Source organism: Daucus carota, chromosome 6, assembly GCF_001625215.2.
Source record: "Daucus carota subsp. sativus chromosome 6, DH1 v3.0, whole genome shotgun sequence".
Classification (NCBI taxonomy): Eukaryota; Viridiplantae; Streptophyta; class Magnoliopsida; order Apiales; family Apiaceae; genus Daucus; species Daucus carota.
In genome coordinates this window covers 19,489,246-19,514,970 of record NC_030386.2, presented here as the reverse complement: position 1 = coordinate 19,514,970, position 25,725 = coordinate 19,489,246, and the positions used below count along the sequence as shown (strand labels likewise).

The 25,725-nt window shown below is 36.3% G+C and overlaps 5 protein-coding genes across 5 annotated transcripts; all 5 read right to left on the bottom strand.

The window, feature by feature from the left end:
- Positions 1-538: 538 nt before the first annotated feature.
- LOC108226820 (receptor-like protein EIX2) lies at positions 539-2,774 on the bottom strand. Its single transcript, XM_017401812.2, has 2 exons — positions 876-2,774; positions 539-775 (listed from the first exon to the last, which is right to left on the bottom strand). Exon 1 carries the CDS (start codon positions 2,158-2,160, stop codon positions 889-891), a length of 1,272 nt encoding a protein of 423 aa, XP_017257301.2. The 5' UTR covers positions 2,161-2,774; the 3' UTR covers positions 539-775; positions 876-888.
- Positions 2,775-5,833: 3,059 nt separating this feature from the next.
- LOC108227687 (pentatricopeptide repeat-containing protein At1g08070, chloroplastic-like) lies at positions 5,834-8,396 on the bottom strand. Its single transcript, XM_017402967.2, has one exon. The coding sequence runs from the start codon at positions 8,207-8,209 to the stop codon at positions 6,188-6,190; it is 2,022 nt and encodes a 673-aa protein (XP_017258456.2). The 5' UTR covers positions 8,210-8,396; the 3' UTR covers positions 5,834-6,187.
- Positions 8,397-9,609: 1,213 nt separating this feature from the next.
- LOC108227686 (uncharacterized) lies at positions 9,610-16,060 on the bottom strand. Its single transcript, XM_064078943.1, has 5 exons — positions 13,831-16,060; positions 13,293-13,468; positions 11,101-12,343; positions 10,582-10,724; positions 9,610-10,491 (listed from the first exon to the last, which is right to left on the bottom strand). The coding sequence occupies exons 1-5, from the start codon at positions 15,812-15,814 to the stop codon at positions 9,931-9,933; spliced, it is 4,107 nt and encodes a 1,368-aa protein (XP_063935013.1). The 5' UTR covers positions 15,815-16,060; the 3' UTR covers positions 9,610-9,930.
- A 564-nt stretch (positions 16,061-16,624) lies between these two features.
- Positions 16,625-17,480, bottom strand: LOC108227688 (pentatricopeptide repeat-containing protein At1g09190-like). Its single transcript, XM_064080117.1, has 2 exons — positions 16,969-17,480; positions 16,625-16,883 (listed from the first exon to the last, which is right to left on the bottom strand). The coding sequence occupies exons 1-2, from the start codon at positions 17,478-17,480 to the stop codon at positions 16,625-16,627; spliced, it is 771 nt and encodes a 256-aa protein (XP_063936187.1).
- A 1,543-nt stretch (positions 17,481-19,023) lies between these two features.
- On the bottom strand, positions 19,024-25,720 carry LOC108227685 (FRIGIDA-like protein 5). Its single transcript, XM_017402964.2, has 5 exons — positions 23,258-25,720; positions 22,718-22,893; positions 20,527-21,769; positions 20,008-20,150; positions 19,024-19,917 (listed from the first exon to the last, which is right to left on the bottom strand). Exons 1-5 carry the CDS (start codon positions 25,539-25,541, stop codon positions 19,357-19,359), a joined length of 4,407 nt encoding a protein of 1,468 aa, XP_017258453.2. The 5' UTR covers positions 25,542-25,720; the 3' UTR covers positions 19,024-19,356.
- Between the last annotated feature and the right edge of the window lie 5 nt (positions 25,721-25,725).

Here is a 25,725-nt window from a genome sequence, read left to right as displayed (position 1 = left end):
ATAGTTAACAATAATCTCCACAGGAGCAAAAAGCATCCTTGAAGTGGTGAAAGCAACTACGATCTCTCATCACTATTTCTATCCTAAAAATTCTTGAGATCAGCTTTACTAATGTATGACAATCAAAACAAATTCGCAAATTTACCATCTCTCACTATGTTTTGGTTTTTAAAGGCCTCTTGAGTCTTGATAACTTGACAGATTTTTTTTATTTTTGAAGGTCTTTTGATGGTTATACAGTGGGTCATTACCTCAGATGGCGAATTTAGGATATAAGTATTATGATCGCTATATAATTTCTCGGGCACATCAAATAAATTTTGAATAAACATCTTCTTAATTATATATTTTTTTACACTTCAACTTCAAACTATTAGTTATTTAGGACACTTCAATTTTTACAAAATTAAACATGAAAAAATGTAAAAAATATTTCAGGGGCGAGTGTCTGGCTTAGGCTTAGCATAAACGGTACGGTTATAAGTTAGTTCAAACTCTTTTCTTCCAATGCAGAAAACATAGAGAAACCAAGAACATAAGTAATGAAGCCTAATTCTCCATCATTATCATTATTGTTACCATATACGAAAACAGATACATTATTCACTCCCAGTGGAGTAACACAAGATAAACTGTTTATTGAAGGAAGGAGGCATACTCAAAAGAAATATATCTACTAAACATTGTTGTTCAGCACGAGAATGGCGAAGGTCAGGTCCTGCTTTACCTCGGGTACTAGGAAGGTCTTGATATTCACCACATTGAGCATCAATTCCTGTATAAGAAAATAGGAGTATAACAAATAGAAAAAACACATTTCACAGATTAATAGGAAAAAGAATTATTATGGCAGTATATAATCGAGATGACATTACCTTTCTCCAGAACTTAAAGCTTGTGGAACTTCTGACGAAACCAAGCTACTTTCATTGCGATTGCCAGTGCTAGTCTGTTGCCAACCTTATTGAGAAATCTATAATAAGCATATCTCCATGACTTGATGAAATGTAATGGACCGCAAAATCCCAAGAATCCTACAAAGAAACCAGGTCCCAAGGCACTATAAAACCACAAATGATTATCATCGTCTTCTTCTTCATTTTCTTGACCTGGATCAGGTGTTCCATTGCTGTCAGAACATCGGTTTAAACTTGGAATTCCACATAGTTGAGGGTTTCCGGTATAGATGGATGAATCATCCAGAGTCTGAAGTTGATTACCCGTTGGAATTCTCCCAGAAAAATCGTTAAATGAGAGATTCAAACGAGTTAAATATGACAAGTTTGACAAGCTTTGAGGTATATGACCAGAAAGTTGATTTCTGGATAAATCAAGAAACATCATTTCTTTCAGAATTCCAATGTTATCAGGGATCTTTCCACGTATATGATTCCCGGAAACATTAAAGTTCAGCAATCCAGACAGACTCATCACCTCTTTAGGAATCTCACCACTAATGTCATTGTTTGATAGATCAATTGATACCAAAAATGTGAGTGAAGATGTTAAGAACTCCAACTCTGGTCCTTTCATATAATCTAATAATCTTTCTCCATAGCCAAATGTAGCATTTGAATAGAATGCAATAAACTGGTCATCGCTGTGATCCTCAGTCATTGCAGTGAGATTGCCAAAACAAGATGGGATTGGTCCACTTATATTATTTTGAGCCAGATTTAACAACTGAAGATTTGAAAGAAAACACAACTCCTGAGGAATCTCACCATGAAAATTATTCGACTGAAGAGTCAAAAACTTCAAACTTGAGAGACCCTGTCCAATCCATGAGGGAAGAATACCAGTAATTTCATTTTCTGCCAAGTCTAGTGTTACAAGACTTGTCAAATGCTGAAATGTGGAGGGGAGTTTGCCATGGAACTTGTTGTTGTGCAAGTGTAGTGATTGCAGACGTGGCAGATATCCTAAAGACCGTGGAATTCGCCCAGAAAAAGCGTTATTTGTCAAGTCTAAGACTTGCAAATACTCTAAACTTCCCAAGCAAGTTGGTAGTCCACTTGAAAACAGATTATTCTGGAGATAAATATACTCTATGGTCTTCACATTACATAAAGTTTCTGGAAATTCACCAATTAATTGGTTATTTGAGAGAATAAGACTTATCAAACTCCAGTTTCCAAGCTTACTATCATTAGCAACCATCAGTCCTGAAAGCAAGTTGTTGGACAAATCTAATTGCTGAAGTTCAGAGGGGACTGACAACACGTTGCCAGTGAGCTGGTTGTAAGATAAATCCAAGTTAACTACATGAGATTCCAACACGTTCTCAAACCAATTACCTGTGATCTGATTATGAGATAGATCCAAGAGCTTGACGCTCAGGTAAACATTCTCAAACCAATATGGAATATTATCTTTGATACTTCCATTGGAAATGACCAGATATTCTAAGTCTCTTTGGTTTCGGAGCCACTGGGGAAATCGAGGCCCAACTTTGCAGGATGACAGTTTTAGAGAATTGAGTTGAAAAGGAGGAATCCATGTGAAGCTGATATTCACTACCAGGTCAGCATTGGATGACAAATGCAAGTCTTTTAAGCTTCTGAGATTTTTGAAGTGATCTTCAGATATAGCACCAACCAGTAAATTAACAGATAAATCCAACCTTTGTAATTCTGAAAGTTGGCCTAACCATGCAGGGATGATGCCACTTAACTTATTATTGCTGATATCTAACTCCTTTAAAAAGATTAGTCCTTGCTTCTGGAAGGCTCCCAATAAATTTATTATTACTGAGATGAAGCTTTCTAATTTGAGTCAGATTCTCAAAAATTTCTACAGGAATTGAACCACTAAAGTTGTTGACACTCACGTCGAAAATCTCCAATTTAGTTAGGTTGGAAAATATTTGAGCTGGAATGGAACCTTGAAACTTATTAAAGCTAAGGTCAAGGTGTCTAATTTGAGCAAGATTTCTGATTTCTGTTGGCAATGAGCCATTGAAATCATTGTAGTGGAGATCAAGGTATTGCAAGCTCGATAATTTTCCAAGATCACGAGGAATAAGACCCCCCAATTTTGAATAAGAAAGGTTGAGATATCTTAAATTCTTTAAAGAGGCAAAGAATTCAGGGACCTGAGCTCCTAAGAAATTATTCATACTCAAGTCTAGGTAAGTAAGATTCTTCAAATTCTGTAAAGAGTTACTTATCTGACCCCTTAAGCTAAAAACATCATAGCTATACCAATCATCATCATTATTAAAATCAATTGGATTGTGAAGATCAATTTTAAAGACATACCTACTTCTTCTGTTGCATTGAACTCCATGCCACGCACAACAATCCTCCCCAGTCCAAGATGAGAGGAGATTTGATTCATCAACAAGACTTTGCTTGAATGCAAGAAGAGCTTTTCTCTCACTCTCTAAGCAACTTATATTCGAAGAAGCAGCAGAAGCACTAACAAATACAAGTGTTTGCATGAAAACAAATACAAAAAGGATGATCACAAGAACAGACGGACTACTATGGGTTCCCATGAATAAAGTTGAACTTCCTAAATTATGAAAATTTTCTGGATGCTAACAATGCTATCAGGTATTGCTTAGGAAGTCAGTATTTAAACTTGTAAACAGTGGTTTTGTAAATTTACAAGAAAATTCAGAGCGGAACTCTGTTTAATTTAAAATCTATATACTAACTAAATTAAGCATAGCAAACACATTATTACACCCCCCCCCCTCCTACCACCTCACTATTTTAGACGGGTTGGTAATGTAACATTGTATCAGATGTGGTCTCGAGTTCAAATCCAGGAACCCTGATATTTTCTAATTTTAATTCACAAAACAAAATTTATAATTTGCCCTAGAGATGGCTCCAAGGGAGAGCATCTAATTTCATACAGCCCATTAGACTATTGTGGCGTAGCTTTTATACTAACCTGCTTCAATCTATCCACACTAACTTTTACAACAAAAGGAACCTTTTGCATACCAAAATTGAAATTTTATTTGAATCACAAAAAGTAAAAGCTGCACTAATTTTTGTGTAACTTTTGACGTTGGGTTGTAATTAAAATTTTTACCCAAAAAATGTACAGATACAAACGTGCTTTCGAATGAGAGATGTGAACACTCAAGTGCGGTATGCACAATTGCATATTAAACTTCCAGCTAACACCTTAAAATTTTGCTCAGGAAACTGTGAAGTCAAACACATCCATTAATTTAGTTCCTTTGTAAGTAGTCAATCATTCATAGAAAGATTTATAACCAAATGTTAAAAGAGGTCTGACCAAACATGTGTGGTCCTTAATGTCAATATAATATTCTCTGAGCTTTTCCTAGTATTGGTGGAAAAACTTGCCTAGTATTGGTGGAAAAACTTGTTTGGGCATCCTCAGTCTTTCCTAGTATTGGTGGAAAAACATGTTTTGGTATCCTCAGTCGTTCCTAGTGTTTGTGGAAAAACAAAACAAGGTTTTGTAGTGTTCTCAAGTATACTATAAAACAAAATGACAAACCTAACCATGTCAGGTTTCATGCTTTTCACAGTTCTCAACTGCAGTCACAGTCTGCAATTAGTTTATTAACAATTGAGGGTTTGTTTATTAATTTGACATTAATTAAACCTGTCACTGACATGTGGATTCGAATACAGTAATGAATGATATTTTCTTCTATTTTTTCAATGGAGAAGGTTCCTAGAAATTCACGTAAATTTTTTCTCTACCAATGTCAATGATTGTATAGTTATTTAAGCGACTTCTATAATCTGATCATCAGTTTGTAAAAAAAAAAAAATGCATGTGCACAATGCAGTTGAATTTAGGGGGGTTGACTTGCATTATTGGACGTCGATAGGATTTGTGCATGCTAGAAATTATGAACAAGGAAATGTATCTCTAATTTATGAAAGAACAAAGAGGATCAGTCAGGCAAATACTTGAACTCAGAGGTCTTATTTTGCTTATTTGAAATCAAAAGACTCAGGCATAGCTCAGAAGTATAATTAACATCTGAATAACCTGAACAATGGTCATAGGTAGTTATACGCTGCAAGAAGCCCAATATTTGAAAAGGAGTCCTCTTCGTTTTCCTTTCAACTGCATTTTCATCGCAAACTCTTTCACCCGTGGCTTGATCTCTGGTGATAGTTTCATGAGGTGTTCTAAGAGAAGAATGTAACTTCTCATGATGACAGGGGGAGTTGTAGTGCTCATCATCCACCTCTAAATGGGAAGGCTCAGATCCTTAATTGGCATCCCGGACAAGCTTTGCAGCCCTTTAGTAGAAGAAAAATTCGTTCAGTTAATTTTGTTAGCAATATTGATTTTAATGGTGGATCACTAGCAATTCCACTAAATATTAATAAAAATAGAAATAAGCAACAAGAAATTTGCATGCAAGACCATGCATATCCAAAAGTTCGGTGATATGGGGTGGCTTTATTGTCTAAACAGGACAACTTGCGCGTCTTTGAATTAGATGATAAGCTTTTTTAAAAGAATTGAATTAGATGATAAGCTTTCTTAAACGAAGAAAGCCCCATTTTTCGCATGTTGTATTTCCACACCATTTATTTATAAGAATATAACTTTCATATAAAAAAAAGTGGCCATTACTGTCAGCTCACAAAGATTGTCATAAATCACATTTATGCAAGCCAAAGGGCATGCAATTTTTTGTCCTCCGGGGTGTTTCTACTATCAAGCAAAAAAAAATTGATGCCTCTTCAGCATTCTTTGATTTAATTTTTGAAAAGTGCGGACTGAAACTTGTCACGAAGCCCAGAAGCACAAACATATATAACAGATTTAACTTGCTGCTGATATTTCAACATATCTTGAATACAATCTATCAGATTTGAGATAGAAGAATAAGGAATGTTTATTTTGTCAGATATGTGCAATATGATGTCACAATTAACAAAGGATACTGAGAAGATCATAGAAATAGTATATGTACATATACACCAAGAAAAAGAATAAGGGTGATACTAATTACTGAAAAATGACAATCAGGGATTTTCTGATCATATCAGGAAGACAGGAAAATGCTTCTTGCAACCCATTTTAACCATCTCAAAATTTCGAGCACCTCCAATCAAGCAACCATCACAAGATTTACCAATAAGAAAACAAATCTATCTTTCTGCCAGATAGAGAGGCATGTTAGTCACACCCTCATAGGGTCATACTGTCGATAGGGTGCATTCGACAACCACTACCAATAATCTCCACAAGAGCAGGATCCATTCTTAAAGTGATGGAAGCGACTACGATCCCTGATCACTATCTCCCTTTCAAAAATTCTAGAGACCAGCTTTACTGCTGCATGACAATCAGAACATATTCGCAAATTTTTTACTACACGGATCAGAGTTCCCTTTTTGGTGGCGATGAGTCCAAAGGCTACGGCCATCTTCTCACTGTGAAAGATCAGTGTCTTCTCTTTATCTTCTTCCTCCATGTCGAACAGAACCTCATTCTGATTCGCAAAATGGCCTGCGCACTTTAAGCGATGAGAAATTTCACCTAACATATTATTAATTTCGTCGGCCCGAGGGTGAATTTTTTCTTCTACCCCAAATTCATGTATCTCACCATCAACCTCAATGGAGCTACATCCACGGGTCTTACCAATCCCTTTCTTTTTCATTAGTTCTCGCACCTTAGAAACATCATCCCACCTTCCTGCATTAGCATATATATTGGACATAATTGCTAGGTAACCTCCATCTTCTACGTCAAGCTGGAGTAACTGTTCAATTGCCGATTCCGCAAGTTCTACATTTCCATGAATCTTACATGCACCAAGCAAAGCGCCCCAGACCCCAGTATGTGGTGTTATAGGCATGCTTCTGATTAATCGGTAAGCTTCGTCTAGCAAACCAGCCCGACCAAGGATATCAACCATGCAACCATAATGTTCTAGTTTAGGTGTTAAACCAAGATCTTTAGACATACTAGCAAAGTACCTTCGGCCTTCATCTACTAGTCCTCCATGCACACAAGCACACAAAACCCCAAGAATAGTTGCATCATTAGGATGCACATCATCATTTTTCATCCGGCTGAAGAATTCCAAGGTATTTCTACTCTGACTGTTCATTGAAAAACCCATCATCATTGCATTCCATGAAACAACATCACGCTCTGGCATCTTTTCGAAAACAGATATGGCACTCTCCAATTCACCACACTTTGAGTACATGTCAACTAAAGCAGTCCCAATCACATTGTTTAAACCAATATTATTCCTATCAATATACGAGTGCACCCATTTACCAACATCTAAAGCTCCAACTTGAGCACAACCAATAAGAATGCTTATTAACGTCACGTCATTCGGAGACACATTCATCATTTGCATCTGCTGGAAGTATTTCATCGCTTCACTACACCTTTTGCTACGTACAAGCCCACCAATAACCGAGTTCCACGACACCAAATCCTTTTGCGGCATATCATCAAAAAACTGCATCATTTTTTCCACTTCACCAGACCTAACATATCCTCCTAAAATCGTATTATACATCAACAAATCCTTAAACGGTGCTTGCTCAAATAACGCTCTTGCATCCTCAACATTCCCAACTCTCACATACCCATTTATCATTATATTCCAAACAACCATATCCTTATTCGGCATTCTACAAAACAACTCCCGCCCTCTCTCTATATCACCGAATTTACTCACAAACCCATGCAAAATCGCCGTCCATGCGACCATATCCTTCACAACCATCTCCTCAAAAACTCTATATGCATACTCCATACTCTCAAACCCACTATAAAACTCAATCAAACTAGTCCCCACAAAAACATCCAACTCAAGCCCAACTTTCAACACCTCCCCATGAGCACATTTCCCTCTACATTGCTCCCACAAATCATTACAAGCCCGTATAACAAACGGGTAAGTAAACTTATCCCCGATCACCCCCCTCATCTTCATTTTCTCAAAAAGTATAAGGGCATTTCTCGGCTCTTGATTCTGTTGAAACCCTCTTACCATTGTGTTCCAAACGAAAGAATTTGGATGAGACATTTCATCAAACAGCTTCTGTGCGTAGTTCATGCGGCGCAATGTAGAGCAATGGGTGATGAAGTTTCCCATGGCGAAGCTGTCTTGGTGAAGATTTGTTCGGATGAGATGGACGTGGATTGATTTTAAGTGGTTTAAGGTTTTGACTGAGTTTGGGTTTTTTAACAGGTACAAGAGATGTTTATGTTGAGTTGCCATCCATTTGCAAATATTTCGCTCGAAAGGAGAATTTTAAAATTTTTAAGTACATTCATATGCGGATTTAATTCGAAATACGAACTCCGACAGTCCGACATCTTGAATTTTAAAAATATATCGCCGAATGTATTTAATACAAAAAAATAAAAATAAATTTGTGCTAAAAATATTAACGCACACTTCATCGAGGAATGTGTGTTACTAACAAGTAGGATCATTTACACCTACTCCCGTGTCTTAAACATGGAAGAAATCAAGTGAAAAAAAGTAAAATTATCTAATTTTTTACTCATATTTGTGCTTCTAAATTATTTAAAGGAATGAAAATAAGTGAAAGTGAGTGCAAATATAGCATAATTTCACTCCAAAAGTGGGATGAATGCTTTTACTCACTTGCTTCCTCTCCTAAAAAAAACTCGGGAGTAAAGCATTAGTTCAATTATGTCGATAAAGTTCAATTTTTTCGGTAAACTCGTGGATGTTTGGGTGAGCTTATAGGCGTCTTTATTAGACTTATAAGTCAGAAACAAATCGTTTATTTATGTTGTTTGTTTATGTACCAAGTCAATTTCTTACGTATAAGTCAGAATCAAACAAGTTGAAAATTATAACTTTTTAGTGATTTATTTTTATTTTTGAAGTTTGATTTTACAAATATAAAGAGGATCATTTTAAAAGATAGTTTGTAACAATTTTTTTTTCTTTGCTAAATAAGTTTGTAACAATTTATTATTATACTAATAATGTTTTTTACACAAAAAATTATAAACACTAGAAAATTTATTCATAAAAATTACCTATCACTTGTAATTGAATTTTCATTTATATGTAATAAGCACTTCGCCAAACTGCCCCTTCGGTTTTTGTTTTGGACTGTATACGATGAAAACGTGATATTTTAGTCTTTTTCTGAAAAATTTGAATAAATACATGAAATATTAATTTTTTTGGAAAGTTTTATCAAGATTTGGACTATCATCTTCACACTATTAAAAAATTCGAACTTAAAATGAAATTGTACTTAAAGAAGAATATTAAAATCGGTTATGACCTGCTAAATTCGAAATTAAGTAAAGTTTTGCTAGATATTTTTGTTTCAATTTTTAAATTCGTATAACTGCTCTTACTAAATTAAACAATCCAACATCATCTTCCCTAATTTGATTTGTATGTAAAAGAATTTTAGCTGCTTACTAATTGTTGAAAAAGATATTACCCATGTTTAACGAAAGTTCTGCTTTTCTTGACATATTTGTGTAAAAAAGCAAGGTACTTTTAACATGTGAGAAAGAAGTTGGAAGTAGAAAATGCAGCTTTTTTTTACAACTTCTACTTCTTTTCCTAAAAATTTAATAACTTATTTAATTTACTTGTCACGAAAACTCCACTTCTTTATTTTGAGCAAGAAGTACTTCTTTTAAGATAATTTTTAACATAACCCAAACGGCCCCATTAGATAGGAGTATATGGTAACAAATCCTGAGGCCCTCTTATGGTCTCCAGAAAGATTAAGCAGCAGGAAACAAAACATACTATCAAGTATGGGTTACATTGAAATTTACATTTTTCACATTGCAAGAAAGACCAGGAGAATTAACATGCTGAGGATCTCGCAGACCCTCAAGACATTGTTACTGGAAAATTGCAGATAAGATTTTCATCCGTCTTCCAAAAAAGTGATAAGAAGCTTCATGACTTGGTGCTATGTGCAGACACTTGCATTAAGATTGAAGCGCATTCTCTGGATTAAATGCAGGTGGAGTGTTGAGAAAGTTTGGCATTGGGTGAAAAGGAGGCTGAACATATAAGCTCGGTCCTGGTGGTCGAGCCTGCGGAAGTTGATAGATATGCCATTGCCTTTGAGCTTCAGGTCCAGACTGCATATAGGCCCCCTCACAGCGGGCAAAGTTTGCCATTGGGTTAAAGGCAGGGAATGGAACATTGGAGGAAGTTCTGGCTGGTGGCTCAATTCGTGGATGTTTGCTGATACGCCATTGCGTTTGAGCTTCAGGTCGAGGATATAGGCCTGCAGCAGGTCGTTTTTGAAAATTTGTATGCGACTGAGCTTCAGGCCTAGGATCTGGGCCAGAAACATGCGGCCTCTTGCTGCAATTCTTATATGACTGAGATCTTTCTATGACCTCCTTAGACTTCTCCTCTAGATTCTGAATTTGAGCTAAAAGATCTTCAGGTGGATACTCAACCTCTAGCTGATGGTCTTTGATGCATTTTACTAATCCTCTAAGGATGCCAAGTTGTTTGCTTATTATGCCAATGTTAGCCTGTTATAGTATTTAAAACAACATAATCAGCTTGGAAGTTGGATCAAAGACTAATAAAATGGAATGAGAAATAGATCGAAGAAAACATACAGGAGACATTTTCATTACTTCCTTAGAGCTCAGGTGATCTTTTAGGACAGGCACCGGTAGAAACTTCCCAACAAGCTCAAATTCATATATGTATCGGATGGCCTGAAGCCTGTCGCCCTTCTGAATGAGACTTTCTACAAAATCTGTTGGCAGGAAACATGATACATTGATTTTCTGAACTATACAAAAGAAAGACTTAAAAAGCTGCTGTAATTTCTCTTTGTTCAAATCTTAAAAAGTTTAAGGTGGCGTGCCTCAAGTGCACCTGCTAAACTCGCAGGCACATCCCAGATTTCTTTTTTCCCTATTATACTTACTAGTGGTGTGGCATCAAGAATGCTTGTTAGTGCTGCACTTGCATAATATAAAATACCATTACCCTAATTAAGTGATATAATTATGAACATAAAATAAAGATTTGTGCCTATATCAAATGGTGACAGTAACTCCATTTTTCCAAATTTTGAATCAAAATATAACTATTAAGATTACATAGAGAGAAAAGGCGAGATACCATACCAGGAACTTTATGTCCCAGCCCTAGGAGCCGGATCAATTCAGGCATCCTCCTCCTTGTATATATACTGTCCAAGAGGCCTAGAAGCTCATTTGAATCAACTGAAGAAGCCACTTTATAGACCGCCAAAAGGTGGAAAAGCACAAATACCTCTCCTGAATTCTTACTAGTAATATCTGAAAGCTGCACTTTCCAGTCAACAGCAAATTTGGCAGCTCTCTTTCTGACATGAGGTTGAATTTGTGGTGACATTGTCAATAGTTTCTCTAGCAAAATTATAAAGCACTTCACCACTGTAGGCTCTAAAATTCTTTTGCCCTTCAGATTTGAGTAATAACAGTTACAAATTGCGTCTAAAACAAGTTTGCCTAAATTTGCAGAGTGCATAAAACCAGTGTTGTTATCTTCCTTTTTGCTCAAATTGAAACCAGAAGAATTCTTTTGATGCCAGTGACAACTATCTGAAGTCTTGGTCTGATTCAGGCTCTTATCTGATAATCGGAAGACTTGGCATAACTCATGAGAGTGTTTAAGGTATGAAACAGATTCAAAGTGCCTCTGAAGCTCACTGACCTCAAATCCTGAATTAAGATTGTAGGTACAAATAAGATGCAAGAAGCCCAAGACCTGAAGAGGAGTCCTCATCTTTGCTTTCCAATCAGATGCAAGTTTCATTGCGTCGGCTTCAACCTCTTTCTTGATCTTTGGTGATTGTTTCATGAGCTGTTCTAACAGAAGAATGCAACTTTTCATGGTAACAAGGGAGTCAAAGTTCTTATCTCCTAGTTCTGAATGGGGAGCATAAATTCCTTTAATGGCATGCAGAACAAACTTTGCTGACTCCATTGATGAATTCAGAACAATTAAAATATCATCTCCTAACAGTTCATGATCTTCTGAATTTTCATTCAAGAAATGCAGCAACCTTATTCCGTCCATATCAGAAAGGACAGTAGCTAGTGCACTTTCACTGTCAAGTATAGGACAGCTAGCTTTAAGCTGAGTGTTGCAGTCATCACTTGGGTCAGGTAAAACTGTGGCTGAATTACAATTTTTATCAGCTCCTTGCATTGCTGCATCATTGTTAGAGACTGATAACTTAACTTTTTCATCTTTTTTCTGCTGAAGAAGCTGTTTAATGAATCTTTCAATGCATTCTGGAGGGCATTCTGAATCAAGTTTGTAACATAAAATGCATAACAGTGCCTCTCTCAGTGAAACCACAATGTTATCTATGGCCTCTTCCTGCACAATTTTTTGGACCAGATTTTTAATAATAGTGTTTTGTTGCCATATCATCTAAAACATTTATGGTGACAAACTAGTACATCCTCCCAAATCCATGCATGGAGGTGCATACACAGTCTCCATATCAATAAGTTCAAATGCAAAAGGAAATCCAAACACAAGACCCATGCATGAAAGTTGTTACTTGTTGACTAGTTGTTACTTAACAACCATGACAAGCATATTCAGAGAGCTCTCGTACCATTTTGAGATATTATATTATCAAACACTTCTAAGCCCCCATCAAGCATTGCTTTCCCAGACCCAGAAGTAAGAGAAGCTTTCTTAGCGTTTTTGGACAAAAGCAATATAATGCTCAACTGTTTCCTTATTGTAACAGGCCACACTTTTTCGATTATTAAATCGAGCTAAACTAAAATACAATTCAATTTACCAATCCATAATCTTGTTACAAGTATATCAATTACAAATCCTTAACCTAAAATACATTTGTAACAAGATTGCACTTTTCGTTAGGTTAACGATTTGTAGTTGATGTATTTGTAACAAGATTTTTGGATTGATAAATTGAATTGTATTTTAGTTTAGCTCGATTTAATAGTCCGAAAAAGTCCGGGCCTTTGCACTTATAAACTAAACTTAAGATGCTTTAAGGATAAACTGCAATTTATAATTGCAGGAAAGAAACTTGGGATAAAATTTTATGTCGGTAGTATTTAGCTTAAGAAAGAATATTAACCTTCAATTAATTTCAAGAAGAACTTAATATAAAGAGTTTCTGAACTGAATATCCAATAACGCACAGGTTTTATATGTCACTAGACTCTCTATTGAACTTATCCTTTTTCCAACCTTTTTGTGACTTTTGTGCTGGTATCACATAAAGTAAATATAAGCTCAGAAATATTGCCATAAATATAATAAAACAACAAGAAAGGAGATTTACCTTTTTGTCAATTGGGCAGTCACTATTCTCACACAAAGCCTTTGACGCCTCTTCAGAATTCTTCAACAATTCTTTTAGAAGTGATGCAGGTTTAAACTTGTCACGAAGCCCAAAAGCACAAACATATTTAACAGCCTTAACGTGCTGATGCTCTTTTAACATAACTTGAATAAGATCTGTCACATATAAGAACCTGAAATATCAGATCTGTGCACCACAAGGTTGTGATTTTGTAACAAAACGTGAAAAGATCCTAAAAATAATATATTTATGTACAGATACAAAGATACTAATTACAGAGAAATTACATCCAGAGACATGCTTGATAGTTATATATATTCCATTAGTTCTGTGTTCAAGAAAGCAGAAAAAGTTTCAGGTTGGGATAACATAATAGTACAGCATTACTACAGCATAAAAATTACTTTGGTACTATGGCATGAATTTTTTATTAGGTTATTTTCTAAGGACTGTTCCATGTATATCTTATATGACATTAAATCATGTACATAAACTTGAAAGCAAACATGAAACTTACCGCTCATTTTTTCGGTGTAACCAAGGAGCTGGCATAACTCTGAAATTTGTTTATGCTGACCGATAACCTCAAAAAGAGTTAAGAACTTTCCTGGGTTAAAAGCAGTCCCCAACCCATAGGACGCTAAAAGGTTCAGGAAAACAGTAACCTCCCCTGAGCTCTTCATTTTATTCTCCCATTCATGTGCAAGTTCCATGGCTGCTTTTCTAAGACATGGTTGAATCTGAGTAGAAAATCTCCTCAACTGCTCCAACAAAAGATTGCTACTTTTACAAACTACATCTGCTTCGAACTCCTTATTCTCTAGTATCAGGTAAAAGTCTTGCATTGCATCTAAGACTAGTTTTGCAGGATACACTGACATCCTAAGAGCCCTAAAAACTTCGTCACTCATAGAATGAAGAATACTTTTTTGACTAATTAAATACAAGAGCAAATTCTTTCCACCCATAGTTATAGAAAATCTTATATCTGCATATGAACCATCAACACTGCATGGCTCAGGTTTTACAATTGAGAGGTCAACATTGCATAACTGTTTCTTTTTCATTTCAGATTCTTTAATCTGGTCTTCGAGTTTTTTCTTCTCCAACTCAAATTTTCTGCATTTTTCTTCACATGAAATTCTGATTGAATCGACTTCTTTCTCCTTGGCCTCAATACTCTCGACTCGATTTTCAGTCAAGAACTCAATCTGGTTTTTATCCATTAAATCAAGTTTTTTGCATCTTTCTTCATTCAGAATCCTCCCTCTATCAACCTCTTTTTTCTTTAATTCAATAGTTTTCACCTGTTCTCTGAATTGCTTCTCTTTAGATTCAAATTCTTTCATCTGATCATCAAGCTTTTTCTCCCTACTTTGAAGTTTCCTGCACCTTTCTTCACTTAAGGCATTCTTCAAATCAATTTCTTTCTCCTTCACTTTCATGCCTCCCACCCACTCCTTGAAGTACTTCTCTTTCAATTCAAGGTCTTTCAGCTGGTCTTCAAGCTTTTTCTCCCTATGTTCAAGTCTCCTACAGCTTTCTTCACTAGATACGTTCTTCAGTTCATTTTCTTTCTTCTTCAAATCCATAGCTTCCATCGACTCCTTTAACCGCTTCTCTTTCAATTCAAACTGTTTCAACCGATCTTCAAGCTTTTTCTCCCTAGTTTCAACTCCCTTACATCGTTCTTTGCTCATAACATTCTTTGCATCAATTTCCTTCTCCCTCTTATCAATCATTTCAACCCGCTCCTTCAAACACTTCTCCTTCATTTCAAGCTCCTTAACCCTCTCCTCAACCTCCTTCTTCTCCAAATCCAATTGCTCCTTCTGCAAACTAAACCGATTACAATATTCAACCGTAATCGTCCTAAGCATCTCAAAATTTCTCTCCTTCGAAGCAAAACCCTCCTCCATACCCTCAACCTCCTTACTCCTCTTCTCAATCACCTCCCGCATCCTCCCCACCTCCTTCTCCCTCTCCTCCAAATCCCCGCATATCGCCTCCAACTTCACCTCCCGACTCTCAATACTGTTCTCCTTCAACCTAACCACCTCAGACCTCTCCTCAATCGCCTCCTTAATCCCCTCCCACTTTCTCTTTTCCATCTCAAACCTCTCGAACACACATTCCACCTCCCTCCTCTTCTCCTCGACTCTCCTCTCCTCACCCTCTACCTCCCTCTCCCTCCTTTCCACCTCCTTGATCCTACTTTCCAAACTATTCCTCACCTCATTAAGTACTTCACTACTACTCGTTACAGATTGCTTCACCTCACTCAACCGAGCCGTTACAGATTGCTTCACCTCATTCAACTGAGCCTCCCTTGATTGAATATTGGTGAAGCAATCCCGTAACAGTTGTTGAGTGGAAGAATCTAGACTCTCTAGATTCTTCCACTCAACTAGTAGAGAGAGCATAGCTTTCTCTACCTGCTCTTCTCGAGCTTCTGTCAATTTTATTACTGAATTGAGCTTCTCTACTGAATCCATATGCATACATGTGCTGAAATAGAAATATATATATGTATTTAATAAAATGGATAAACACAAGTCAGAACTTACAGAGGATGAAGAATACCTAGAATGGCAGGGAATTGATGAGATGAATGTTGTCAAGCAAAATGCTTAGGCTTTTTGTACCCGGTCAGCCCGGTTCGAGTTCGAGTAGTAAATTATTTAAACCGGACTTCGCGTCTGAGTTCGGAGCCGGATTTTGAATTCGAATCATAAATTATTTAGACGGGATTTGGGATTTAAGTCCGGAATATGATCTTGAGTTCGATGTCTATAAATTATTTAAACTGAATTTTGAGTTCAAGTTATAAATTATTTATACCAAGTTAGGTTGAGTTAATGACAAATAATTTTATTTTATTGATTCTTTTTTAATCGGTATTTCATATATTACTCGAAAAAATTATGATAAAATAAATTCGTATATAACATTAGTGAATTTGAGGAAAAAAGTGTAAAGGAGGAAAGAAGGAAATAGAAAAGAAATAGAACAAAATTCATGCGCATTTGAGTAAACTAGTCAAGTTCATAATGACATTTATCTTTTGATCTCAATGTATAATGATATTTTTGTTGGTGAACAATTTCTGGTAACTAAAAAGCAACTCATTTTTGGCTGCATTTTTCATTTTTTTTGAGTAAGTTTTTACAATACAAGATATGTTACATCGAACTCTACAGTTACACATCACAAGACACAAGATGTAGTTATGAACATTAACATCGATAACAGATCAGTGAAGCTAAGTTAACTAACTTGGTACTCTACGAACGCTATGATCCGAAATCAAGTCAGCCATGTTGTGCATTCTGCGGAGCGACAACAAGCGGAAGTTTAGGGAAGTTCGTCGCTGAGTGAAGAGCTGGAGATGGAACATTCAAGGAAGGCCTTGCTTGTTCAATCTGCGGACGTTGAACATGTAGTGGATTATGTGGATTGACAGCAAGCGGATGTTTAGGGAAGTTCGTCACTGGGTGAAGAGCAGGAGATGGAACATTCAAGGAAGGCCCTGCTTGTTTCAATTTGCGGACGTTGAACATGTGGTGCATTCTGTGGATTGCCAGCAAGCGGATGTTTAGGGAAGTTCGTCACTGAGTGAAGAGCGGGAGATGGAACATTCCAAACTCTCACATACCCATTTATCATTATATTCCAAACAACCATATCCTTATTCGGCATTCTACAAAACAACTCCCGCCCTCTCTCTATATCACCAAATTTACTCAAAAACCCATGCAAAATCGCCGTCCACGCGACCATATCCTTCACAACCATCTCCTCAAAAACTCTATATGCATACTGCATACTCTCAAACCCACTATAAAACTCAATCAAACTAGTCCCCACAAAAACATCCAACTCAAGCCCAACTTTCAACACCTCCCCATGAGCACATTTCCCTCTACATTGCTCCCACAAATCATTACAAGCCCGTATAACAAACGGGTAAGTAAACTTATCCCCGATCACCCCCCTCATCTTCATTTTCTCAAAAAGTATAAGGGCATTTCTCGGCTCTTGATTCTGTTGAAACCCTCTTACCATTGTGTTCCAAACGAAAGAATTTGGATGAGACATTTCATCAAACAGCTTCTGTGCGTAGTTCATGCGGCGCAATGTAGAGCAATGGGTGATGAAGTTTCCCATGGCGAAGCTGTCTTGGTGAAGATTTGTTCGGATGAGATGGACGTGGATTGATTTTAAGTGGTTTAAGGTTTTGACTGAGTTTGGGTTTTTTAACAGGTACAAGAGATGTTTATGTTGAGTTGCCATCCATTTGCAAATATTTCGCTCGAAAGGAGAATTTTAAAATTTTTTTTTTTTTTGACGGAAGAATTTTAAAATTTTTAAGTACATTCATACGCGGATTTAATTCGAAATATGAACTCCGACAGTCCGACATCTTGAATTTTAAAAATATATCGCCGAATGTATTTAATTCAAAAAAATAAAAAATAAATTTGTGCTAAAAATATATAAAGCACACTTCATCGAGGAATGTGTGTTACTAACAAGTAGGATCATTTACACCTACTCTTGTGTTTTAAACATGGAAGAAATCAAGTGAAAAAAAAAGTAAAATTATCTAATTTTACTCATATTCGTGCTTCTGAATTATTTAAAGAAATGAAAATAAGTGAAAGTGAGTGCAAATATAGCATAATTTCACTCCAAAAGTAGGATGAATGATTTCACTCACTTGCTTCCTCTCCTAAAAAAACTCGGGAGCAAAGCATTAGTACAATTATGTCGATAAAGTTCAATTTTGTCGGTAAACTCCTGGATGGGTGAGCTTATAGGCGTCTTTATTAGACTTATAAGTCAGAAACAAATCGTTTATTTATGTTGTTTGTTTATGTACCAAGTTAATTTTTACGTATAAGTCAGAATCAAACAAGTTGAAAATTATAACTTTTTAGTGATTTATTTTTATTTTTGAAGTTTGATTTTACAAATATAAAGAGGATCATATTAAAAGATAGTTTGTAACAATTTTTTTTTCTTTGCTAAATAAGTTTGTAACAATTTATTATTATACTAATAATGTTTTTTACACAAAAAATTATAAACACTAGAAAATTTATTCATAAAAATTACCTATCACTTGTAATTGAATTTTCATTTATATGTAATAAGCACTTCGCCAAACTGCCCCTTCGATTTTTGTTTTGGACTGTATACGATGAAAACGTGATATTTTAGTCTTTTTCTGAAATATTTGAATAAATACATGAAATATTAATCTTTTTTGGAAAGTTTTATCAAGATTCGAACTATCATCTTCACACTATTAAAAAATTCGAACTTAAAATGAAATTGTACTTAAAGAAGAATATTAAAATCGGTTATGACCTGCTAAATTCGAAATTAAGTAAAGTTTTGCTAGATATTTTTGTTTCAATTTTTAAATTCGTATAACTGCTCTTACTAAATTAAACAATCCAACATCATCTTCCCTAATTTGATTTGTATGTAAAAGAATTTTAGCTGCTTACTAATTGTTGAAAAAGATATTACTCATGTTTAACGAAAGTTCTGCTTTTCTTGACATATTTGTGTAAAAAAGCAAGGTACTTTTAACATGTGAGAAAGAAGTTGGAAGTAGAAAATGCGATTTTTTTTTACAAATTCTACTTCTTTTCCTAAAAATTTAATAACTTATTTAATTTACTTGTCACGAAAACTCCACTTCTTTATTTTGAGCAAGAAGTACTTCTTTTAAAATAATTTTTAACATAACCCAAACGGCCCCATTAGATAGGAGTATATGGTAACAAATCCTGAGGCCCTCTTATGGTCTCCAGAAAGATTAAGCAGCAGGAAACAAAACATACTATCAAGTATGGGTTACATTGAAATTTACATTTTTCACATTGCAAGAAAGACCAGGAGAATTAACATGCTGAGGATCTCGCAGACCCTCGAGACATTGTTACTGGAAAATTGCAGATAAGATTTTCATCCGTCTTCCAAAAAAGTGATAAGAAGCTTCATGACTTGGTGCTATGTGCAGACACTTGTATTAAGATTGCGGTGCATTCTGTGGATTAAATGCAGGTGGAGTATTGAGAAAGTTTGGCATTGGGTATAAAGGAGGCTGAACATATAAGCTCGGTCCTGGTGGTCGAGCCTGCGGAAGTTGATTGATATGCCATTGCCTTTGAGCTTCAGGTCCAGACTGCATATAGGCCCCCTCACAGCGGGCAAAGTTTGCCATTGGGTTAAAGGCAGGGAATGGAACATTCGAGGAAGTTCTGGCTGGTGGCTCAATTCGTGGATGTTTGCTGATACGCCATTGCGTTTGAGCTTCAGGTCGAGGATATAGGCCTGCAGCAGGTCGTTTTTGAAAATTTGTATGCGACTGAGCTTCAGGCCTAGGATCTGGGCCAGAAACATGCGGCCTCTTGCTGCAATTCTTATATGACTGAGATCTTTCTATGACCTCCTTAGACTTCTCCTCTAGATTCTGAATTTGAGCTAAAAGATCTTCAGGTGGATACTCAACCTCTAGCTGATGGTCTTTGATGCATTTTACTAATCCTCTAAGGATGCCAAGTTGTTTGCTTATTATGCCAATGTTAGCCTGTTATAGTATTTAAAACAACATAATCAGCTTGGAAGTTGGATCAAAGACTAATAAAATGGAATGAGAAATAGATCGAAGAAAACATACAGGAGACATTTTCATCACTTCCTTAGAGCTCAGGTGATCTTTTAGGATAGGCACCGGTAGAAACTTCCCAACAAGCTCAAATTCATATATGTATCGGATGGCCTGAAGCCTGTCGCCCTTCTGAATGAGACTTTCTACAAAATCTGTTGGCAGGAAACATGATACATTGATTTTCTGAACTATACAAAAGAAAGACTTAAAAAGCTGCTGTAATTTCTCTTTGTTCAAATCTTAAAAAGTTTAAGGTGGCGTGCCTCAAGTGCACCTGCTAAACTCGCAGGCACATCCCAGATTTCTTTTTTCCCTATTATACTTACTAGTGGTGTGGCATCAAGAATGCTTGTTAGTGCTGCACTTGCATAATATAAAATACCATTACCCTAATTAAGTGATATAATTATGAACATAAAATAAAGATTTGTGCCTATATCAAATGGTGACAGTAACTCCATTTTTCCAAATTTTGAATCAAAATATAACTATTAAGATTACATAGAGAGAAAAGGCGAGATACCATACCAGGAACTTTATGTCCCAGCCCTAGGAGCCGGATCAATTCAGGCATCCTCCTCCTTGTATATATACTGTCCAAGAGGCCTAGAAGCTCATTTGAATCAACTGAAGAAGCCACTTTATAGACCGCCAAAAGGTGGAAAAGCACAAATACCTCTCCTGAATTCTTACTAGTAATATCTGAAAGCTGCACTTTCCAGTCAACAGCAAATTTGGCAGCTCTCTTTCTGACATGAGGTTGAATTTGTGGTGACATTGTCAATAGTTTCTCTAGCAAAATTATAAAGCACTTCACCACTGTAGGCTTTAAAATTCTTTTGCCCTTCAGATTTGAGTAATAACAGTGACAAATTGCGTCTAAAACAAGTTTGCCTAAGTTTGCAGAGTGCATAAAACCAGTGTTGTTATCTTCCTTTTTGCTCAAATTGAAACCAGAAGAATTCTTTTGATGCCAGTGACAACTATCTGAAGTCTTGGTCTGATTCAGGCTCTTATCTGATAATCGGAAGACTTGGCATAACTCATGAGAGTGTTTAAGGTATGAAACAGATTCAAAGTGCCTCTGAAGCTCACTGACCTCAAATCTTGAATTAAGATTGTAGGTACAAATAAGATGCAAGAAGCCCAAGACCTGAAAAGGAGTCCTCATCTTTGCTTTCCAATCAGATGCAAGTTTCATTGCGTCGGCTTCAACCTCTTTCTTGATCTTTGGTGATTGTTTCATGAGCTGTTCTAACAGAAGAATGCAACTTTTCATGGTAACAAGGGAGTCAAAGTTCTTATCTCCTATTTCTGAATGGGGAGCATAAATTCCTTTAATAGTATGCAGAACAAACTTTGCTGACTCCATTGATGAATTCAGAACAATTAAAATATCATCTCCTAACAGTTCATGATCTTCCGAATTTTCATTCAAGAAATGCAGCAACCTTATTCCGTCCATATCAGAAAGGACAGTAGCCAGTGCACTTTCACTGTCAAGTATAGGACAGCTAGCTTTAAGCTGAGTGTTGCAGTCATCACTTGGGTCAGGTAAAACTGTGGCTGAATTACAATTTTTATCAGCTCCTTGCATTGCTGCATCATTGTTAGAGACTGATAACTTAACTTTTTCATCTTTCTTCTGCTCAAGAAGCTGTTTAATGAATCTCTCAATGCATTCTGGAGGGCATTCTGAATCAAGTTTGTAACATAAAATGCATAACAGTGCCTCTCTCAGTGAAACCACAATGTTATCTATGGCCTCTTCCTGCACAATTTTTTGGACCAGATTTTTAATAATAGTGTTTTGTTGCCATATCATCTGAAACATTTATGGTGACAAACTAGTACATCCTCCCAAAATCATGCATGGAGGTGCATACACAGTCTCCATATCAATAAGTTCAAATGCAAAAGGAAATCCGAACGCAAGACCCATGCATGAAAGTTGTTACTTGTTGACTAGTTGTTACTTAACAACCATGACAAGCATATTCAGAGAGCTCTCGTGCCAATTTGAGATATTATATTATCAAACACTTCTAAGCCCCCATCAAGCATTGCTTTCCCAGACCCAGAAGTAAGAGAAGCTTTCTTAGCTTTTTTGGACAAAAGCAATTTAATGCTCAACTGTTTCCTTATTGTAACAGGCCACACTTTTTCGACTATTAAATCGAGCTAAACTAAAATACAATTCAATTTATCAATCCATAATCTTGTTACAAGTATATCAATTACAAATCCTTAACCTAAAATACATTTGTAACAAGATTGCACTTTTCGTTAGGTTAATGATTTGTAATTGATGTATTTGTAACAAGATTTTTGGATTGATAAATTGAATTGTATTTTAGTTTAGCTCGATTTAATAGTCCGAAAAAGTGCGGGCCTTTGCACTTATAAACTAAACTTAAGATGCTTTAAGGATAAACTGCAATTTATAATTGCAGGAAAGAAACTTGGGATAAAATTTTATGTCAGTAATCTTTAGCGTAAGAAAGAATATTAACCTTCAATTAATTTCAAGAAGAACTTAAGATAAAGAGTTTCTGAACTGAATATCCAATAACGCACGGGTTTTATATGTCACTAGACTCTCTATTGAACTTATCCTTTTTCCAACCTTTTTGTGACTTTGTGCTGGTATCATATAAAGTACATATAAGCTCAGAAATATTGCCATAAATATAATAAAACAACAAGAAAGGAGATTTACCTTTTTGTCAATTGGGCAGTCACTATTCTCACACAAAGCCTTTGACGCCTCTTCAGAATTCCTCAACAATTCTTTTAGAAGTGATGCAGGTTTAAACTTGTCACGAAGCCCAAAAGCACAAACATATTTAACAGCCTTAACGTGCTGATGCTCTTTTAACATAACTTGAATAAGATCTGTCACATTTAAGAACCTGAAATATCAGATCTGTGCACCACAAGGTTGTGATTTTGAAACAAAACGTGAAAAGATCCTAAAAACAATATATTTATGTACAGATACAAAGATACTAATTACAGAGAAATTACATCCAGAGACATGCTTGATAGTTATATATATATCCCATTAGTTCTGTGTTCAAGAAAGCAGAAAAAGTTTCAGGTTGGGATAACATAATAGTACAGCATTACTACAGCATAAAAATTACTTTGGTACTATGGCATGAATTTCTTATTAGGTTATTTTCTAAGGACTGTTCCATGTATATCTTATATGACATTAAATCATGTACATAAACTTGAAAGCAAACATGAAACTTACCGCTTATTTTTTCGGTGTAACCAAGGAGCTGGCATAACTCTGAAATTTGTTTATGCTGACCGATAACCTCAAAAAGAGTTAAGAACTTTCCTGGGTTAAAAGCAGTCCCCAGCCCATAGGACGCTAAAAGGTTCAGGAAAACAGTAACCTCCCCTGAGCTCTTCATTTTATTCTCCCATTCATGTGCAAGTTCCATGGCTGCTTTTCTAAGACATGGTTGAATCTGAGTAGAAAATCTCCTCAACTGCTCCAACAAAAGATTGCTACTTTTACAAACTACATCTGCTTCGAACTCCTTATTCTCTAGTATCAGGTAAAAGTCTTGCATTGCATCTAAGACTAGTTTTGCAGGATACACTGACATCCTAAGAGCCCTAAAAACTTCGTCACTCATAGAATGAAGATCCCTTTTTTGACTAATTAAATACAAGAGCAAATTCTTTCCACCCATAGTTATAGAAAATCTTATATCTGCATATGAACCATCAACACTGCATGGCTCAGGTTTTACAATTGAGAGGTCAACATTGCATAACTGTTTCTTTTTCATTTCAGATTCTTTAATCTGGTCTTCGAGTTTTTTCTTCTCCAACTCAAATTTTCTGCATTTTTCTTCACACGAAATTCTGATTGAATCGACTTCTTTCTCCTTGGCCTCAATACTCTTTACTCGATTTTCATGCTGCTCTTTTAATTTTAATCCAGTCAACAATTCTTGAAGAGTTTTCTCCATTGAGTCAAGTTTCTTGCATCTTTCTTCATTCAAAATCCACACTGAATCAATTTCCTTCTCCGTCAAATCAATAGTTTTAACCCGTTCTTTAAAGTGCTCCTCTTTCAAATCAAATGCTCTTTCCTTCTCCAACTCAAATTTCCCGCATCTGTCTTCACATGATAATCGGAATGAATCAGCTTCTTTCTCCTTCTTCTCAAAACTTTTGACGCGTTCTTCGAACTGCTGTTCTTTTAATTTAAATTCAGTCAAGAACTCAATCTGGTTTTTCTCCATTAAATCAAGTTTTTTGCATCTTTCTTCATTCAGAATCCTCCGTCTATCAACCTCTTTTTTCTTTATATCAATAGTTTTCACCTGTTCTCTGAATTGCTTCTCTTTAGATTCAAATTCTTTCATCTGATCATCAAGCTTTTTCTCCCTACTTTGAAGTTTCCTGCACCTTTTTTCACTTAAGGCATTCTTCAAATCAATTTCTTTCCCCTTCACTTCCATGCTTCCCACCCACTCCTTGAAGTGCTTCTTTTCCAATTCAAGGTCTTTCAGCTGGTCTTCAAGCTTTTTCTCCCTATGTTCAAGTCTCCTACAGCTTTCTTCACTAGATACGTTCTTCAGTTCATTTTCTTTCTTCTTCAAATCCATAGCTTCCATCGACTCCTTTAACCGCTTCTCTTTCAATTCAAACTGTTTCAACCGATCTTCAAGCTTTTTCTCCCTAATTTCAACTCCCTCACATCGTTCTTTGCTCATAACATTCTTTGCATCAATTTCCTTCTCCCTCTTATCAATCATTTCAACCCGCTCCTTCAAACACTTCTCCTTCTTTTCAAGCTCCTTAACCCTCTCCTCAACCTCCTTCTTCTCCAAATCCAACTGCTCCTTCTGCAAACTAAACCGCTGACAATATCCAACCGCAATCGTCCTAACCATCTCAAAATTTCTCACCTTTGAAGCAAAACCCTCCTCCATACCCTCAACCTCCTTACTCCTCTTCTCAATCACCTCCCGCATCCTCCCCACCTCCTTCTCCCTCTCCTCCAAATCCCCGCATATCGCCTCCAATTTCACCTCCCGACTCTCAATACTGTTCTCCTTCAACCTAACCACCTCAAACCTCTCCTCAATCGCCTCCTTAATCCCCTCCCACTTTCTCTTTTCCATCTCAAACCTCTCGAACACACATTCCACCTCCCTCCTCTTCTCCTCGACTCTCCTCTCCTCACCCTCTACCTCCCTCTCCCTCCTCTCCACCTCCTTCATCCTACTCTCCAAACTATTCCTCACCTCATTAAGTACTTCACTACTACTCGTTACAGATTGCTTCACCTCACTCAACCGAGCCGTTACAGATTGCTTCACCTCATTCAACTGAGCCTCCCTTGATTGAATATTGGTGAAGCAATCCTGTAACAGTTGTTGAGTGGAAGAATCTAGACTCTCTAGATTCTTCCACTCAACTAGTAGAGAGAGCATAGCTTTCTCTACCTGCTCTTCTCGAGCTTCTGTCAATTTTATTACAGAATTGAGCTTTTCTACTGAATCCATATGCATACATGTGCAGAAATAGAAATATATATATGTATTTAATAAAATGGATAAACACAAGTCAGAACTTACAGAGGATGAAGAATACCTAGAATGGCAGGGAATTGATGAGATGAATGTTGTCAAGCAAAATGCTTAGGCTTTTTGTACTCGGTCAGCCGGGTTCGAGTTCGAGTCCGAGTCGTAAATT

Coding starts and splice junctions, on each gene's coding strand:
- LOC108227685 (XM_017402964.2), bottom strand. CDS start 25,541: ATGCATATGGATTCAGTAGAAAAGCTCAATTCTGTAATAAAATTGACA. Junction 21,770..22,717: donor ACTGCCCAATTGACAAAAAG/GTAAATCTCCTT, acceptor AAAATTGTGCAG/GAAGAGGCCATAGATAACAT. Junction 20,151..20,526: donor GCTGGGACATAAAGTTCCTG/GTATGGTATCTC, acceptor TCCTGCCAACAG/ATTTTGTAGAAAGTCTCATT.
- LOC108227686 (XM_064078943.1), bottom strand. CDS start 15,814: ATGCATATGGATTCAGTAGAGAAGCTCAATTCAGTAATAAAATTGACA. Junction 10,725..11,100: donor GCTGGGACATAAAGTTCCTG/GTATGGTATCTC, acceptor TCCTGCCAACAG/ATTTTGTAGAAAGTCTCATT. Junction 10,492..10,581: donor AAGTAATGAAAATGTCTCCT/GTATGTTTTCTT, acceptor ATACTATAACAG/GCTAACATTGGCATAATAAG.
- LOC108227687 (XM_017402967.2), bottom strand. CDS start 8,209: ATGGCAACTCAACATAAACATCTCTTGTACCTGTTAAAAAACCCAAAC.
- LOC108227688 (XM_064080117.1), bottom strand. CDS start 17,480: ATGGGAAACTTCATCACCCATTGCTCTACATTGCGCCGCATGAACTAC. Junction 16,884..16,968: donor TGGAATATAATGATAAATGG/GTATGTGAGAGT, acceptor GGCAATCCACAG/AATGCACCACATGTTCAACG.
- LOC108226820 (XM_017401812.2), bottom strand. CDS start 2,160: ATGGTTGCTAATGATAGTAAGCTTGGAAACTGGAGTTTGATAAGTCTT.